The sequence below is a fragment of the Salmo trutta genome, chromosome 7, assembly GCF_901001165.1.
Source record: "Salmo trutta chromosome 7, fSalTru1.1, whole genome shotgun sequence".
NCBI classification, from domain to species: domain Eukaryota; kingdom Metazoa; phylum Chordata; class Actinopteri; order Salmoniformes; family Salmonidae; genus Salmo; species Salmo trutta.
The window spans coordinates 38810400-38827967 of NC_042963.1; the positions used below are offsets into that span (position 1 = coordinate 38810400).

Sequence of the window (17568 nt, forward strand, 5' to 3'; positions counted from 1 at the left end):
CTGAGCAAAAACAAGTGCAGAAGAGGCCTGTAGCTTTCCATCGAGCAAAATTGGATGATTTGGTGTCATTACAACCAAAAACTGGATGAAATAAAAATCATGACGTAATTTCAACTAGTTTTACCCAGTTTTTGCCACTGGATTGAGATAATAGGATGATGTGATTGGATGAAGACTGTCTGGGTGAGGTCTACCTCTATCTGAGCGGTGTGGTTGGCATAGTAACCAAGGGCGTCGTCTGCCTCCGTGTCATCGTTCAGCAGCAGCCCCGCCGCTGGCGGCCTCAAGCTCTGCTGCAGGAACTTGCTGTGTCTGGCTAGCTGAAACACACAAAGTACAGCCAATCAGTCAACACTAAGTATTTCCACTATTACAGCTCTGTCATCGATAATAAAAAGGTGGAATGGGTTTGTTACCCAATCCATTTCAACACCTAATTTTTAAAAACTTCTAAACATTAAAATGTTTGTCATTTAGCAGATGCTGAGGAGGAGGTGCGAACGGGGGGGGGGGGGGGTGCTGTGGGATTATTTAAGAAGAGGTAGGGTTTCAGATGTTTTTCGATGATGGGCAGGAGCTGGTTCCACTATTGCGGTGCCAGGACAGAAAATAGCTTTGACTGGGCTGAGCAGAAGCTGCCCTCCCGTAGGTGTGGGAGAGCCAAGAGACCAGAGGTGGCAGAACGGAGTACTCGGGTTGGAGTGTAGGGTTTTAACATAGCCTGTAATAAGTATATTGAGAGGATATGTATGTGTATGTGTGACATGCACATGAGTGTGCATGGGCATGCTACTGCAGGAGAGTAACAAAGACAGTCTAATTGTCAAGGACAGACACATGAAGTGTAGAGAGACAGTCCTTACAATGAAACAGACCAGTGAGAGATCATTGCCATTCAGTGAGGCATTCTGATGTCAATCATCAAGCAGAGACATCATTCCCCAAACCATCTGCTCAATACCAAGTCTGTTGTTGACAATGTACTACTTTTCCTCTCTATCCAGTGATGAATGTCTGCCTGCCTATACCTCTAACTGTGGTGATAAACATCAGCGAGGGAGACAGATGATACACTTGTCAGCGGACTCTTTCTTCTCCATCAGGTGAGATGGGGGTGATTCTCAGCTGACTATTTCAGACAGCACACAGCAAACTGGGAACATTCCCAGATCATAAGCTAAGATCCCCATTAAGTTCTAGATAGGGTTTGATCTAACATTAGGATGATATCTTGAACACACACACATTCGGAAAGTATTCAGACCCCTTCGCTTTTTCCACATTTTGTTACAGCCTTATTCTAAAATGGAATGAATAAAAGGTTTTCCTCCACAATCTATACACAATACCCCAAAATGACAAAGCGAAAACAGGTTTTTAGACATGTTTGCAAATGTGTTACAAAAAAATAAAATAAAACCTTAGTTACATAAGTATTCAGACCCTTTGCTATGAGACTCGAAATTGAGCTCAGGTGCATCCTGTTTCCATTGATCATCCTTGAGATGTTTCTACAACTTGATTGGAGTCCACCTGTGGGGAAATTCAATTGACTGGACATAACTTGGAAAGGCACCTGTCTATATAAGGTCCCACAGTTGACAGCATATGTCAGAGCAAAAACCAAGCCATGAGGTTAAAGGAATTGTTTGTAGAGCTCCAAGATAGGATTGTGTCGAGGCACAGATCTGGGGAAGGGTACTGCAGCATTGAAGGTCCCCAATAACACAGTGGCCTCCACTCTTAAATGGAAGAAGTTTGGAACCACCAAGACTCTTCCTAGAGCTGACCCACCCAGCCAAACTGAGCAATCGGGGGAAAAGGGACTTGGTCAGGGAGGTGACCAAGAACCCAATGGTCACTCTGGCAGAGCTCCAGAGTTCCTCTCTGGAGATGGGAGAAACTTCCAGAAGGACAAACATCTCTGTAGCACTCCACCAATCAGACCTTTATAGTAGAGTGGACAGACGGAAGCCAATCCTCAGTAAAAGGCACATGACTCCAACCTAAGAGTATGTAAACTTCAGACTTCAACTGTACAGTACCAGTACCATACTTACAGTACCACACTTAGGTTGGAGTCATTAAAACTCATTTTTCTACCACTCCACACATTTCTTGTTAACAAACTATGGTTTTGGCAAGTCGGTTAGGACATCTACTTTGTGCATGACACAAGTCATTTTTCCAACAATTGTTTACAGACAGATTATTTCACTTATAATTCACTGTGTCACAATTCCAATGGGTCAGAAGTTTACACACACTAAGTTGACTGTGCCTTTAAACAGCTTGGGAAATTCCAGAAATTGATGTCATGGCTTTAGAAGCTTCTGATAAGCATTTTTTTTTTGACCTTTATTTAACTAGGCAGGTCAGTTAAGAACAAATTCTTATGACGGCCTAGGAACAGTGGGTTAACTGCCTTGTTCAGGGGCAGCTCGGGGATTCGAACTTGCAACCTTTCGATTACTAGTCCAACACTCTAACCACTAGGCTTCCCTGCCGCCCCAATCTGAGTCAATTGGAGGAGTACCTGTGGATGTATTTCAAGGCCTACCTTCAAACTCAGTGCCTCTTTGCTTGACATCATGGGAAAATCAAAAGAAATCAGACAAGACCTCAGGAAAAAAAATTGTAGACCACCACGTCTGGTTCATCCTTGGGAGCAATTTCCAAATGCCTGAAGGTACCACGTTCATCTGTACAAACAATAGTACGCAAGAATAAACACCATGGGAACACGCAGCCGTCATACCGCTCAGGAAGGAGACGCATTCTGTCTCCTAGAGAAGAATGTGCTTTGGTGCGAAAAGTGCAAATCAATCGCAGAACAACAGCAAAGGACCTATATCGACATAACCTGAAAGGCCGCTCAGCAAGGAAGAAGCCACTGCTCCAAAACCGCCATAAAAAAGCCATACTACGGTTTGCAACTGCACATGGGGACAAAGATCGTACTTTTTGGAGAAATGTCCTCTGGTCTGATGAAACAAAAATAGAACTGTTTGGCCGTAATGACCATCGTTATGTTTGGAGGAAATAGGGGGAGGCTTGCAAGCCGAAGAACACCATCCCAACCGTGAAGCACGGGGGTGGCAGCATCATATTATAGGGGTGCTTTGCTGCAGGAGGGACTGGTGCACTTCACAAAATAGATGGCATTATGAGGAAAGAAAATGATTTGGATATATTGAAGCAACATCTCAAGACATCAGTCAGGAAGTTAAAGCTTGGTCGCAAATGGGTCTTCCAAATGGACAATGACCCCAAGCACACTTCCAAAGTTGTGGCAAAATGGCTTAAGGACAACAAAGTCAAGGTATTGGAGTGGCCATCACAAAGCCCTGACCTCAATCCTAGAGAGAATTTGTTTGCATAACTGAAAAAGCGTGTGTGAGCAAGAAGGCCTACAAACCTGACTCAGTTACACCAGCTCTGTCAAGAGGAATGGGCCAAAATTCACCCAACTTATTGTGGGAAGCTTGTGGAAGGCTACCCGAAACATTTGACCCCAGTTAAACAGTTTAAAGGCAATGCTACCAAATACTAATTGAGTGTATGTAAACTTCTGACCCACTGGGAATGTGATGAAAGAAATAAAAGCTGAAATAAATCATTCTCTCTACTATTATTCTGACATTTCACATTCTTAAAATAAAGTGGTGATCTAACTGACCTAAGACAGGGAATTTTTACTAGGATTAAATGTCAGGAATTGTGAAAAACTGAGTTTAAATGTATTTGGCTAAGGTGTATGTAAACTTCTGACTTCAACTGTACATACTGGTGGAAAAACAAAATGTAATCCATTTTAGAATAAGTTTGTAAAGAACCAAAAGTGTGGAAAAATCCAAGGCGTCTGAATACTATATACACACACAGGGCATTCGGAAAGTACTTTTTGTTACATTCTGGGAACTTTCACATAACCAATTTTGGTTTGCTGGGCAGATGCTCAGAAGTGTGGTGACTTTTACTGATAAACAGGAGCAATAGCTAAAAGGGAATGCTTGGGTTATGTGTGTGTCTATGAATGCTTGAGGCAGGTGTGTGGTATGTAATGTATGTTCATTTGCACATGTGCGGTTACATAATGGGGTTGAGTGTGTTAGTGCAAACTTCTGATTGTGTGTTTGTGTTATTTTGGAAGTGCAAACAGCCAGCCCCAGAGAGCTCGGTGGTCATGATGAAACCAGTCCGTTGGTGGGACAGAAATACCCCGTCTGACACTCAGCTCTATTTTGGGTGAAAGACAGAAGTGAAAACCTGCTAGACCTGGTCTGTCTGACTCAACACAGGAACCATTTCTTCCATTGAAAGTTACATCCATTATCACCTGCTAAAATCACATAAAACAAGCCTATATAAACACACCTACAGACATGAATCCTTAGACTCAACCTGGCGGTGGAGTAAGAGTGTGACACATAGGCGAATGATACAGTATGTGAATTACCGTCTTTTTCTGTGCCACTGACTTTGCCTTTGTCATTGGGCCCTTATTAAAGTATTAATATGCATGGCGCACAAATTCTCTCCCACACACTCAATCATGCTTGTTATAACACACATGTCATGGGTTACCTGGTGGGCCAGGATGTAGATGTTGTGTCCTACGTCTTTTGGTTTGATCTGGTCTCCTATAGTGTTCTCCTCAGCCTCACTCTCCAGCCCCTGGGCATACGCCTCCTTCATCACATCCACCTGGAACACACACGTTGTCAGTAAGGTGTGTATTTGTGTGTGTTAGTGTGTGTGTGGATTCACTCACCAGCTCCATGGGCCTCATCTTGTAAAGGATCTTCTCGGCGTTCTCGCTGTCATGGCGACTCTCCATTATTGCCAGCAGCAGCTTGGAGGCGTTGTTCTAGCACACAGAGACCACGACACATGACCATCACATCCTAACCCACTCCACAATCTGTTACCCGGTGGAAACTGACTTCAAAATCCACCTCTGTTGAACCCCACCTGTTATGCTAAAAAAAAGAAACATACACTACCGTTCAAAAGTTTGGGGTCACTTAGAAATGCCCTTGTTTTTTAAAGAAAAACAAATTTTTTGGCCATTAAAATAACATAAAATTTATCAGAAATACAGTGTAGATATTGTTAATGATGTAAATGACTATTGTAGCTAGAAACAGCTGATTTTTTTATGGAATATCTACATAGGCGTACAGAAGCCCATTATCAGCAACCATCACTCCTGTGTTCCAATGGCACATTGTGTTAGCTAATCTAAGTTTATCATTTTAAAAGGCTAATTGATCATTAGAAAACACTTTTGCAATTATGTTAGCACAGCTGAAAACTGTTGTACTGATTAAAGAAGCAATAAAACTGGCCTTCTTTAGACTAGTTGAGTATCTGGAGCATCAGCATTTGTGGGTTCGATTACAGGCTCAAAATGGCCAGAAACAAAGCACTTCCTTCTGAAACTCGTCAGTCTATTCTTGCTCTGAGAAAGTAAGGCTATTCCATGCGAGAAATTGGCAAGAAACTGAAGATCTCGTACAACGCGGTGTACTACTCCCTTCACAGAACAGCGCAAACTGGCTCTAACCAGAATAGAAAGAGGAGTGGGAGGCCACGGTGCACAACTGAGCAAGAGGACAAGTACATTAGAGTGTCTTGTTTGAGTCCTCAACTGGCAGCTTCATTAAATAGTACCCGCAAAACATTAGTCTCAACGTCAACAGTGAAGAAGCGACTCCGGGATGCTGGTCTTCTAGGCAGAATTGCAAAGAAAACGCTACTAGCTTGCTAGCTAAAGAGCCAAGAACTTGAGAGGAACGTATATCTTCCTCAACGAGGATTATCCTGAAGCTGTGCGCCAGAAGAGGAAAGAACTGATCCCAGCCATAAAAGCTGCCAGAGCACGTGGGGACATTACTTACATCTGCTATGACAGGCTCATTGTCCACCCACCCTCCCAGAAGAGCCAAGCCTATGGGTTCGTAGCTTCAACCCCGCAGCACACACACACACATCAATTGATTAATAGACTGCTGAATGTATATTTTTTTCTCTTGCTTTGTTTGCTCTTTCCAGTATTATGTCCGTCTCTGATAAGCTACCCAGGAAAGGGATGAAAATATCCCAAATTAATATATGTAGCCTTAGAAATAAGGTTCATGAAATCAATAACTTGCTAACATCAGATAACGTTCATATATTAGCCATTTCTGAGACTCACTTAGATAATTCATTTGATGATACATAGTAGCAATACAATGATATAACATCTATAGAAGAGACATAAATACTTATGGGGGAGGTGTTGCTGTATATATTCAGAGCCATATCCATGTAATGCTTAGAGAATATCTTATGTCAAGTGTTATTGAAGTGTTGTGGTTACAGGTTCACTTGGCACATCTAAAGCCTTTTCTTTTGGGATGTTGCTATAGGCCCCCAAGTGCTAAATGTCAGTATTTAAATAATATGTGTGAAATGCTTGATAGTGTATGTGATGTAAACAGAGAGGTCTACTTTCATGGGTACCTGAGTATTGACCGGTTTTCATCAAGCCGTCTGCTCAACAGGAAGCTTTTTACTGTAACCAGTGCCTGTAAACTGGTTCAGGTTATTAATCAACCCACCAGGGTGTTTACAAACACTACAGGAACAAGATCATCCACATGTATCGATCACATTTTTACTAATGCTGTAGAACTTTGTTCTAAAGCTGTATCTGTACCCATTGGGTGCAGTGATCACAATATAGTGGCTATATCCAGGAAAGCCAAAGTTCCAACAGCTGAGCCTAAAATAGTGTATAAGAGATCATACAAAAGATTTTGCTGTGATTCTTATGTGGATGATGTAAAAAATATTTGTTGGTCTGATGTGATTAACGAGGAGCATCCAGACGCTGTACTTGATGAATTTATGAAATTGCTTATTCCAATTATTGATAAACATGCACCTGTTAAGAAACTGACTGTTAGAACTGTTAAGGCTCCATGGATTGATGAGGAACTGAAAAACTGTATGGTTGAAAGAGATGGGGCAAAAGGAGTGGCTAACAAGTCTGCCTGCACATCTGACTGGCTTACTTACTGCAAATTTAGAAATTATGTGACTAAACGCAACAACAACAAAATAAGAAACTTTATTATGAAGCCAAGATCAACGATATAAAGAATGATGGAAAAATGTTGGAGTACTTTCAATTAAATTGTGGGCAGAAAGATAAATTCAACTCAATCTTTCATCGAATCAGATGGCTTATTAATCACAAAACCATTTGATGTTGCCAAATATTTTTATTATTATTTCATTGGCAAAGTGGGCAAACTTTGGCAGGAAATGACAAACAACCAACAGTGAGCAATTGTATCCATGCATAAAAAAACTAATAATGAAAGAAAAGCAGTGCAAGTTCGAATTTTGTAAAGTTAGTGTGGGAGAGGTGGAAGATTTATTGTTATCGATCAACTTAGATGGAAAGCTACTAGGATGGTAGCTGACTCTATAGCCACTCCTATCTGTCTTATTTTTAATCTGAGCCTAGAGGAAAGTCTTTGTCCTCAGGCCTGGAGGGAAACCAAAGTAATTCCGCTACCCAAGAGTGGTAAAGTGGCCTTTACTGGTTCTAACAGTAGACCTATAAGCTTGCTGACAGCTCTTAGCAAACTGTTGGATAAAATTGTGTTTGGTCAAATATAATGCTATTTCTCTGTAAACAAATGAACAACAGACTTCCAGCATGCTTAGAGAAGGGCACTCAACACGTACTGCATTAACACAAATTACTGATGATTGGTTGAAAGTTATCGATAATAAGAAGATTGTGGGAGTTGTACTGTTAGATTTCAGTGCAGCCTTGATATTATTGACCATAACTTGTTGTTGAAAAAAACGTACGTGCTACTTATGTGCTTTTCAGCCTCTGCCATAATCAATCTAATAGAATGGAAGCTTCTCTAATGTCAAACATGTAAAGTGTGCTGTACTGCAGGGCAGCTTTCTAGGCCCTCTACTCTTTTCTATTTTTACCAATGACCTGCCACTGGCATTAAAGAAAGCAGGTGTGTCCATGTATGCTGATGATTCAAGCCTATACACATCAGCAACCACAGCTAATGAAGTCACTGAAAACCTTAAAGAGTTGCAGTCTGTTTTGGAATAGGTGGCCAGTAATAAACTGGTCCTGAACATCTAAAACAAGAGCATTGTATTTGGTACAAATCATTCCTTAAGTGCTAGACCTCAGCTGAATCTGGTAATGAATGGTGTGGCTGTTGAACAAGTTGAGGAGACTAAATTACCTGGTGTTACCTTAGATTGTGAACTGTCATGGTCAAAACATATAGATTAAATGGTTGTAAAGATGGGGAGAGGTCTAGCCGTAATAAAGAGATGCTCTGCTTTTTTTGACACCACACTCCAAAAAGCAAGTTCTGCAGGCTCTAGTTCTGTCTAATCTTTATTATTGTCCAGTCATGTGGTCCAGTGCTGCAAGGAAAGACCTAGTTAAGCCGCAGCTGGCCCAGAACAGAGCGGCAGGTTTTGATCTTAATTGTAATCAGAGGGCTGATATAAATTCTATGCATGCCAGTCTCTCTGGGCTAAGAGTTGAGGAGAGACTGACTGCATCACTTTTTATTTTTTATAAGAAACATTAATGTGTTGAAAATCCCAAAGTGTTTACATAGTCAACTTACACACAGCTCCGACACACACACTTATCCCACCAGACATGCCAACAGGGGTCTTTTCACAAGCCCCACATCCAGAACAAATTCAAGAAAGCGTACAGTATTATATAGAGCCCTTAATGCATGGAACTTCCTTCCATCTCATATTGGTAAAATAAACAGCAAACCTGGTTTAAAAAAACAGATAAAGCAACACCTCGTGGCACAACGCCTCTCCCCATTTGACCTAGATCGTTTGTGTGTATGCACTGATATGTAGGCTACATGTGCCTTTCAAAAATGTTTATGTAGTTCTGTCCTTGAGCTGTTCTTGTTTCATGTTTTGTGTGGACCCCAGGAAGAGTAGCTGTTGCTTTTACAACAGCTAATGGGGATCCTAATAAAATACCAAATACCAAAATCACTAGCCTGCTATTCAGTGGAGTGGATGTATGGTCCAAGTCTGGGTATAAGGGTCTCTTTTCCAAGCTTAAAAGGATATACATTCAACATTGGCCATGCTGTCAATCCAGCATGACTTCTGCCTAGTTCAAAACAACTGGAAACTCAGAACTGGGAAATCTCAGACTTCAGAGAGTTCAAGACAACTGGGAACTCTGGGGAAAAAAACAAGCTCTGACTGGTAAAATAAATTTTGCATGGTCATCCAATACGGAATTCCAAGTCGGGGAACTCTGTCCTCTTTCTAGAGCTACGACCTGAAGATCACTGCCCATGAAGGACCGCCGCACAGCACAACAAGGTGAGTCCAAAAATGTCTTGTATGCTGCTGCATGAATGATGTAAAATGCCAGGAAGATATGTATACCGTAGCTAAGAAAGTAATACGAAATGTATGATGTATAATAAGCTGTTAGTAGCCCATGTGCCTCACCGTAATAATTTAGTACCGTTCCCCCTCATAACTTAGCCTACTGTTCTGACTTAGTGGTGTTTGAGAAAAATGTCATCATCGAATATGGTAAGAGCTTTCATTGTCTGCTTATATGCCCCCTTCATTTATCCTACGGTTCTGACTTGGTGTACAGGGAGAATACTGTAAGAACGGCCCATGTTCTGAATTCTGTCGCTGTACATTTCAAAAGTGCTGAACAAATAGTTATATTGACTACGTCTGTCCTAGCTCGCTCAGTAATGTCTTAAATCGAAATTACAGATTGCCTCTTATCCAATCGTCGTCTCCTTATGCCATATAGTTTGAACGTCTCCATTGTCAGTAGAAACCACATTTGTTTAAGCAAGTCAGCCATATCAGCTGTCTTTTTAAAAGGCAGTAAATGAGGCTGCTAGACAATGCTCCGCTGATAGCCAGGTGTAGCAGTAGTAAGGTGTTGGAACTGCTGTTCGGACTCTGCTGTTGGGACAGCTTTGTGTAGGCCCTAACAGTTTGTAGGCACCATTATAGTGCAATTAATGTATTGTTTAGTGGCTTTTCTGGTATTTATCAACATTTTTGGGGGGAGTTTGCCCCACCGAAATGTACATGCTAAAATCACCACTGCACTGAGGAAAGACATGTGTTACCTATGTAAGAAAGGAGGAAAGAAGTTCAGTGCATTCTTCCCTCACCCTGACATCTCAGCAGATATCACCTCGTACGGCAATAACACAAGGACAAATGGGTCTTTTAACAAGAAACTGACTCTGAAATGATTGCCATTGATAGTGATAACATCATGTGTGTAGTATGAATGGCCAATAGCCCTATATTAATAGGGCTATTCTCTGCTGCTTATCCAGCTGTTGATATAGGGCTCTCGTGGGGGGGTGAATGTGTATGGAGAGGCATGCTAACCTTGAGTTCCAGCACCAGGTCCATTCGATTCTTCCCCAAGGGGTTGATGGAGTTGACTATCAGAGCTATGATGATGTCGATTCCGTTGGACTCGTGCTTGGCTATACAGGACTGGGACAACAAGACGTTAGTTAGTGAGCGGAAAACACTTTAAAATGAGGACAACTTTCCATTGGGGGTATAATAGTGGAACTAAAATTGGCAAGATTTAAATAGGTAGTTCAAATAACACCCAACACCCTCGACAATAAGCTAAAACTTAAAAAAAGTGAACTATCCTTTTAATTAAGATGTTTTAGAATCAATTAGACAATACTGTTGTCAGTCTAGCAGTATTGTAGGCCAATTGTGTAACGTCCCAACCACTTTATTAATTGACATCTTACTGAACAACCCCACATATTTGCTGTCAACGGTTTTCATGGCTACGCTTGAACCACAAAATCAAATGCATCTTCGATGGTAAAGTAAGCACAGCAACATTATAGTTTTCTGGTGTAACCGGTGGGTGACCCCGGGCCAAAAGGAAATCCTTGTGGTACGACGGTGACATATCGTATAATTTGGGTTTCCTAGTCTCAGGCAGGGATACCTCATCACGAGAACGTGATTCCGCCTCCGCTACACTGGCACAGTTTTGGGGTGACCTGGTAGGTAGTGGTGGTCCCCTACCTGGTTCTCGTGACAAGGCCCCTGGCAGTACTCGGTGATTGTCTCCAGGGTCTGCCGGACAAGGTCCACGTTGCCCTCATTGATGTAGAGGCCCAGCAGGCCCAGGCCTCCCGTGGTGCTGCCACACATGATGTCCAGGAACTGCAGAGTCTCACACACTAGGTTGTAGTTGGTCTTGTTGTTCTGGTTCCGCAGGAAGTTCTGGATTCAGGGAGGAACCAGGAGGGGAAGAAAGGTGGTTAATATTCATTGGATACTAGTATGACATCCTATCTGAGTGTGAGCACAACTGATCTGGGTTTATAGCAGGGTGTGTGAAAATAAAAGTCATGCCTTTCAGAATAAAACCGTGAGCCAGATATTGACAATAATACCCGGTTGTTGAAAATGACAATGATTTCGTCTCAGAATCTAATCTGTTTCCTCAAATGCATTAGGCCCACCTGCTAATCCTTGTTGAGATGATTCACTTATGATTCATGATTTACTCATCATGTGAACATGGTAAACACCATGAAGTTCAGCTTGTGGTTAGAGGAACTGTGATCTCACAATACAGTGGCCATATGCTGAGGATCAAGAAGAGCTTTATTCCATTTAATTCAATACCTGCAGGTTCCTGTTGTGGTTCTCACAGAGCAGCTGGAGGTATCGCAGGATAGGCTTCATGATGGTGATGGCCGGGCTCATCTGGGTCTCTTCCTCTCTCTCCTCGCCCCCTCCCCCGGGCCCATCACCGGCCTGGCCGTCCAGCACCTCCAGGTCTGTGTCCAGATCCTTCCGGAAGGAGACAAAGGCCTTGGAGGTGGCTGAGGACGCCTCCTTCAACTGGCCACGCATGTTGTCTTTCATGTGAAGGGAAGAGTCTTTCGCTTGAGGAGGAGGAGAGGAAGGGGTGGGTCACTGAAGGGTTTCACAATTCTGGAAACAATCCTAAACATCCTCAGAATTTCTGGAAAACCTGTGAATTTCTGCTGACTAGGATTGGAGGGTGATTTACTTTCAAGTCAGAAAATTTCGCAGTGGAATTCAAATTCTAAATATGAAAATGTTGCATTATTTTTCGATCATGTAATCACTTGAATTTCAATTCCTTTCCTGATATTATTGTATTGAAATGGACCCCAACCCTGCTACTCACTGTGAGCCAATCCATTCCCATGATTGTTTTTCAATGTTTCCCCCTCAGTCAAACTGATAGCAAAACTGATATGAAATCTTATAATTCGAAACAACCACTTTTTTGTAATAATTCCTAAATGACTGTGACCCCTCTGACAACGGGTTAACTGTGTAGTAAGTGTTTTTGTATCAAAACAACACGTCTGGGTACAATGGCCCTTTGATAGACTTAGTGCTGTGGCCCCTCACATGGCCCCTGACATGTGACCGCAGGCATGGGGGCGAAACAGGAACAGAGAACCACAGAATCACTCCACAGTGTTCAGAGGTCAGTGAAACTACAGGGGAAACCACACAGATTAACACTGTTTTTACTGTAGTCACATTGCTAGTTAAATGGGTTAATGACCTCGGCCCAGAGAGATCGACTGGGGCCTAAGGTATAATGATGTCAGCAGAGAGAGAAATAAACTTTTGAATGACGATGCATATACTACACTGTATTACTGTTACTGTATATTACAAATTACACAGATGCACTACAAATGTGCATTTGAATAACAGCAAATGTACATTATAGGCCTTTTATCAGTATGTCTGCATTGAGAGCCCTTTTCCCATCATCTCCATGGCGACCTGTAGGCTCATGTTCAGAGCTGACCCCTCATGACCATTATGACTCAGCAGCTTTAGAACTTAAATCCCTCTTCACCTCTCATCCTCCCACATTTTTCCCTCGCTATTTAACTCTCAACCTTCCACACCACACTTCAGTCTGTGGAGTCAATGTAGATTTGACAATATCTGCTGCATCACAGACATGTCTGGACTTGTTCTCCCATGAAACAAGGGGAAGTAAAGAGGGGAAAGACTGCAGCTCGAGAACTGAATGAATAGGTATATGAATCAAACTAACTTTATTTATTCACAGTGGGGAGAATCTAGTTTTCCACCAACAGTATACAGTCAGGTCCAAATTTATTGGCAGCCTTGATAAAGATTAGCAAAAAAGACTGTATAAAATAAATACAAATACTGAGCTATATTGTATGCAAAAATGTGCAAATATATTTTATACTAATACAATTGCTCAGAGAAATATATTTAGTATAACTAAGTTTTTTTTTACTCTAAAAAGATAAGGGTCAAAATTATTGCCACCCCTGTTTTCAATACTCCAGCACCTGACTGTACATCAGAACATAGAGACATAAATACAGATGCCTGATGGAACCAAATACGAGGTATGAAGGAGAGGATCATAGAAACAGAATGACTAGAATGGCCAAAGCCCCTCAGACCTAGGCAATTTGACAGTACACTCATGAGGACCCTCAATATGGCTGCCGTCCCACCCATCATGCAACATTGACTTGAATGGGAATGGCTGTTCTAGTCATTCTATTTCTATGGAAACATAGAAATAGAACATACCTGTTTTCCTGAGCCGGATGCCACTGTGACTGACGTCGACGTCCTCTTCTCTCTTCCTGCAGGTGCTGACCTCAAACATGTTGACACACACAGTGGCCCGGATCTCTTGCTGGGCCAGACGCATGCGGTCATAGAACACCTTGAAGAAGCGCTCCGACTTCTTCTGCTTGTGCAGCTGGTGGTAGAACGAGTTCTGAGGGGGGTGGGAGGGTAGAAATGTAAACGACCCATCAGATAGTTGATAAACACTTGTATCGGAGTGAGTGTGTGTGTGTTCAACCTGAATCTCTGTATCTGTGCACATTTACATATCTGAGTGAGCCTACCCCCTCCTCACCCACCTGTATCTGAGTGAGCCTTCCCTCTCCTCACCCACCTGTATCTGAGTGAGCCTACCCCCTCCTCACCCACCTGTATCTGAGTGAGCCTTCCCTCTCCTCACCCACCTGCATCTGAGTGAGCCTACCCTCTCCTCACCCACCTGTATCTGAGTGAGCCTACCCCCTCCTCACCCACCTGTATCTGAGTGAGCCTACCCTCTCCTCACCCACCTGTATCTGAGTGAGCCTACCCTCTCCTCACCCACCTGTATCTAAGTGAGCCTACCCTCTCCTCACCCACCTGTATCTGAGTGAGCCTACCCTCTCCTCACCCACCTGTATCTGAGTGAGCCTACCCTCTCCTCACCCACTGTATCTGAGTGAGACTACCCCCTCCTCACCCACCTGTATCTGAGTGAGACTACCCCCTCCTCACCCACCTGTATCTGAGTGAGCCTTCCCTCTCCTCACCCACCTGTATCTGAGTGAGCCTTCCCTCTCCTCACCCACCTGTATCTGAGTGAGCCTACCCTCTCCTCACCCACCTGTATCTGAGTGAGCCTACCCTCTCCTCACCCACCTGTATCTGAGTGTTTCCCCCCCGCAGCAGGGCGTTGCCTAGCAGGATGCTCTCCTGGAACACGCGATCGTTCTTGGTGCTGACGATGAGGTCTATGACCAGCTCTGAGGCTCCCTCGCTGTCAAGCAGACACTGGATGTCCACCATGCTGCTGCCCGGCTTGTCAGAGTCCTGGACCAGAGAGCCACCTGCAATTAGATAAGATAGATAGATTAATAAACACATGGATTGGAATGGGGGAAATGGGAGGACATGATTTGGAACAGACCTGGGTTCGAATACTATTGTGCTTGTCTGGCTTAATGGACAAATGGAATACTAGCAAACGTGGATACCCCACCCACCTGGCAAACCAGGCAGTCTCAAGCAAACGCTAAAAGTAATTGAATGATATCAAATAGCATTTTAACCCATGTCTGATTTGGAACCGAGGGTTTGTTTTATAACTGTCAAGAATAAATAATAGCCTATGATTACAGCCTGAGTAAACAATAGCCTATGATTACAGACTATGAGTAAACAATAGCCTATGATTACAGCCTATGAAGAAATAACTTATGATTTATATTTATTATGGATCCCCATTAGTTCCTGTCATGGCAGCAGATACTCTTCCTGGGGTCCAGCAACAAAAGACAGTAACATACAGTTACAAATACTACATGACATTGCATGTCATAAGACCTTAGCCAACAAATTCAGTGTGTTCCCTCAGGCCACCACTCCACCACCCCATATTTACAATACAACACCCATTTGCACATGTGTAGATTGCATGTTATCATGTGCATGTGCCCATGTGTCCCTTCACAGTCCCTGCTGTTCCATAAGGTATATATTTTTCAGTTATTTAAAACAGATTCTACTGCTTGCATCAGTTAACTGATGTGGAATAGAGTTCCATGTAGTACTGTGCACCTCTCATAGTCTGTTCTGGACTTGAGGATGTGAAGAGACCTCTGGTGGCATGTCTTGTAGGGTATGCATGGGTGTCCGAGCAGTGTGCTAGTAGTTTAAAAAACAGACACCACGGTGCATTCAACATGTCAACACTTCTTACAAAAACAAGTAATGATGAAGTCAACTTCCTCCACTTACAGCCATGAGAGATTGATACGCATATTATTAATGTTAGCTCTGCGTGTACATTTAAGGGCGAGCTGTGCTGCCCTGTTCTGAGCCAATTGTAATTTTCTGAGGTCCCTCTTTGTGGCACCTAACAACACAACTGAACAGTAGTCCAGGTGCGACAAAACTAGAGCCTGTAGGACCAGCCTCGTTGATAGTGTTGTTAAAAAGGCTCCTGAGTGGCGCACCGGTCTAAGGCACTGCATCTCAGTGCAAGAGGTGTCACTACAATCCCTGGTTTGAATCCAAGCGGTATCACATCCGGCTGTGATTGGGAGTCCCATAGGGCGGCGCACAATTGGCTGAGCCTCGTCCGGGTTTTGGCCGGGGTAGGCCGTCATTGTTAATAAGAATTTGTTCTTAACTGACTTGCCTAGTTAAATAAAGGTTAAATAAATAAATGTTTTAAAACAAGGCAGAGCAGTGCTTTATTATGGACAGACTTCTCCCCATCTTAGCTACTGTTGTATCAACATACTTTGAACATAAAAATGTACAACCCAGGGTTACTCTAAGCAGTTTAGTCTCCTCAACTTGCTCAATTTCCACATTATATATTACAATAATTAGTTGAGGTTTATGGTATGGTGAATGATTTGTCCCAAATACAATGCTTTAGTTTTAGAAATATTTAGGACCAACTTATTCCTTGCCAGCCATTCTGAAACTAACCGCAGCTCTTTGTTAAGTGTTGTAGTGATTTAACTCGCTGTAGTAGCTGACGTGTATAGTGTTGAGTCATCCGCATACATAGTGGCATGTCATTACTAAAGATTGAAAAAAGTAAGGGTCTTAGACAGCTGCCCTGGGGAATTCCTGATTCTACCTGGATTATGTTGTAGAGGCTTCCATTAAAGAACACCCTCTGTGTTCTGTTAGACAGGTAACTCTTTATCCACAATATAGTAGGGGGTGTAAAGCCATAACATATACAGCACCAGTCAAAACGTTGGACACACCTACTCATTCAAGGGTTTTTCTTTAATTTAACTATTTTTCTACATTATAGAATAGTGAAGACATCAAAACTATTAAATAACACATATGGAATCATGTAGTAACCCCAAAAAATTGTTAAAGAAATCAAAATATATATGTTTACTTGAGATTCTTCAAAGTAGCCACCCTTTGCCTTGATGACAGCTTTGCACCCTCTTGGCATTCAACCATCTTCATGAGGTAGTCACCTGGAATGCATTTCAATTAACAGGTGTGCCTTGTTAAAAGTTAATTTGTGGAATTTCTTTCCTTCTTAATGCATTTGAGCCAATCAGTTGTGTTGTGACAAGGTAGGGGTGATATACAGAAGATTTGGTAAAACACCAAGTCCATATTATGGCAAGAACAGCTCAAATAAGCAAAGAGAAATGACAGTCCATCATTACTTTAAGACATGAAGGTCAGTCAAAGTGCAGTCGCAAAAACTACCAAGCATTATGATGAAACTGGCTCTCATGAGGACCACTACAGGAAAGGAAGACCCAGAGTTAACTCCTTGCAAGAGGATAAATTAATTAGTTACCAGCCTCAGATTGCAGTCCAAATAAATGCTTCAGAGTTCAAGTAACAGACACATCTCAACATCATTTGTTCAGAGGAGACTGCGTGAATCAGACCTTCATGGTAGAATTTCTACAAAGAAACCACGACTAAAGGACACCAATAAGAAGGAGAGACTTGCTTGGGCCAAGAAACACGAGCAATGGACATTAGACCGGTGGAAATCTGTCCTTTAGTCCGATTTGAGATTGTGAGACGCAGAGTAGGTGAACGGATGATCTCTGCATGTGTGGTTCCCATCATGAAGCATGGAGGAGTAGGTGTGATGGTGCTTTGCTGGTGACATGG

General features: G+C 42.5%; 1 protein-coding gene across 2 annotated transcripts in view; it reads right to left on the reverse strand.

Annotated features, from left to right (window-relative positions):
* itpr2 (inositol 1,4,5-trisphosphate receptor, type 2) overlaps positions 1 to 17568 on the reverse strand; it is a 132434-nt gene that overhangs the window by 39011 nt on the left and 75855 nt on the right. For both annotated transcript variants that reach the window (XM_029758792.1, XM_029758793.1), the window contains exons 39-46: positions 14593 to 14780; positions 13693 to 13885; positions 11746 to 12008; positions 11137 to 11337; positions 10465 to 10575; positions 4775 to 4870; positions 4588 to 4707; positions 195 to 320 (exon numbers count right to left, since the gene is read on the reverse strand). In XM_029758792.1, coding sequence (XP_029614652.1) covers positions 195 to 320; positions 4588 to 4707; positions 4775 to 4870; positions 10465 to 10575; positions 11137 to 11337; positions 11746 to 12008; positions 13693 to 13885; positions 14593 to 14780 — 1298 coding nt within the window. The remainder of the gene's footprint in view (positions 1 to 194; positions 321 to 4587; positions 4708 to 4774; positions 4871 to 10464; positions 10576 to 11136; positions 11338 to 11745; positions 12009 to 13692; positions 13886 to 14592; positions 14781 to 17568) is intronic.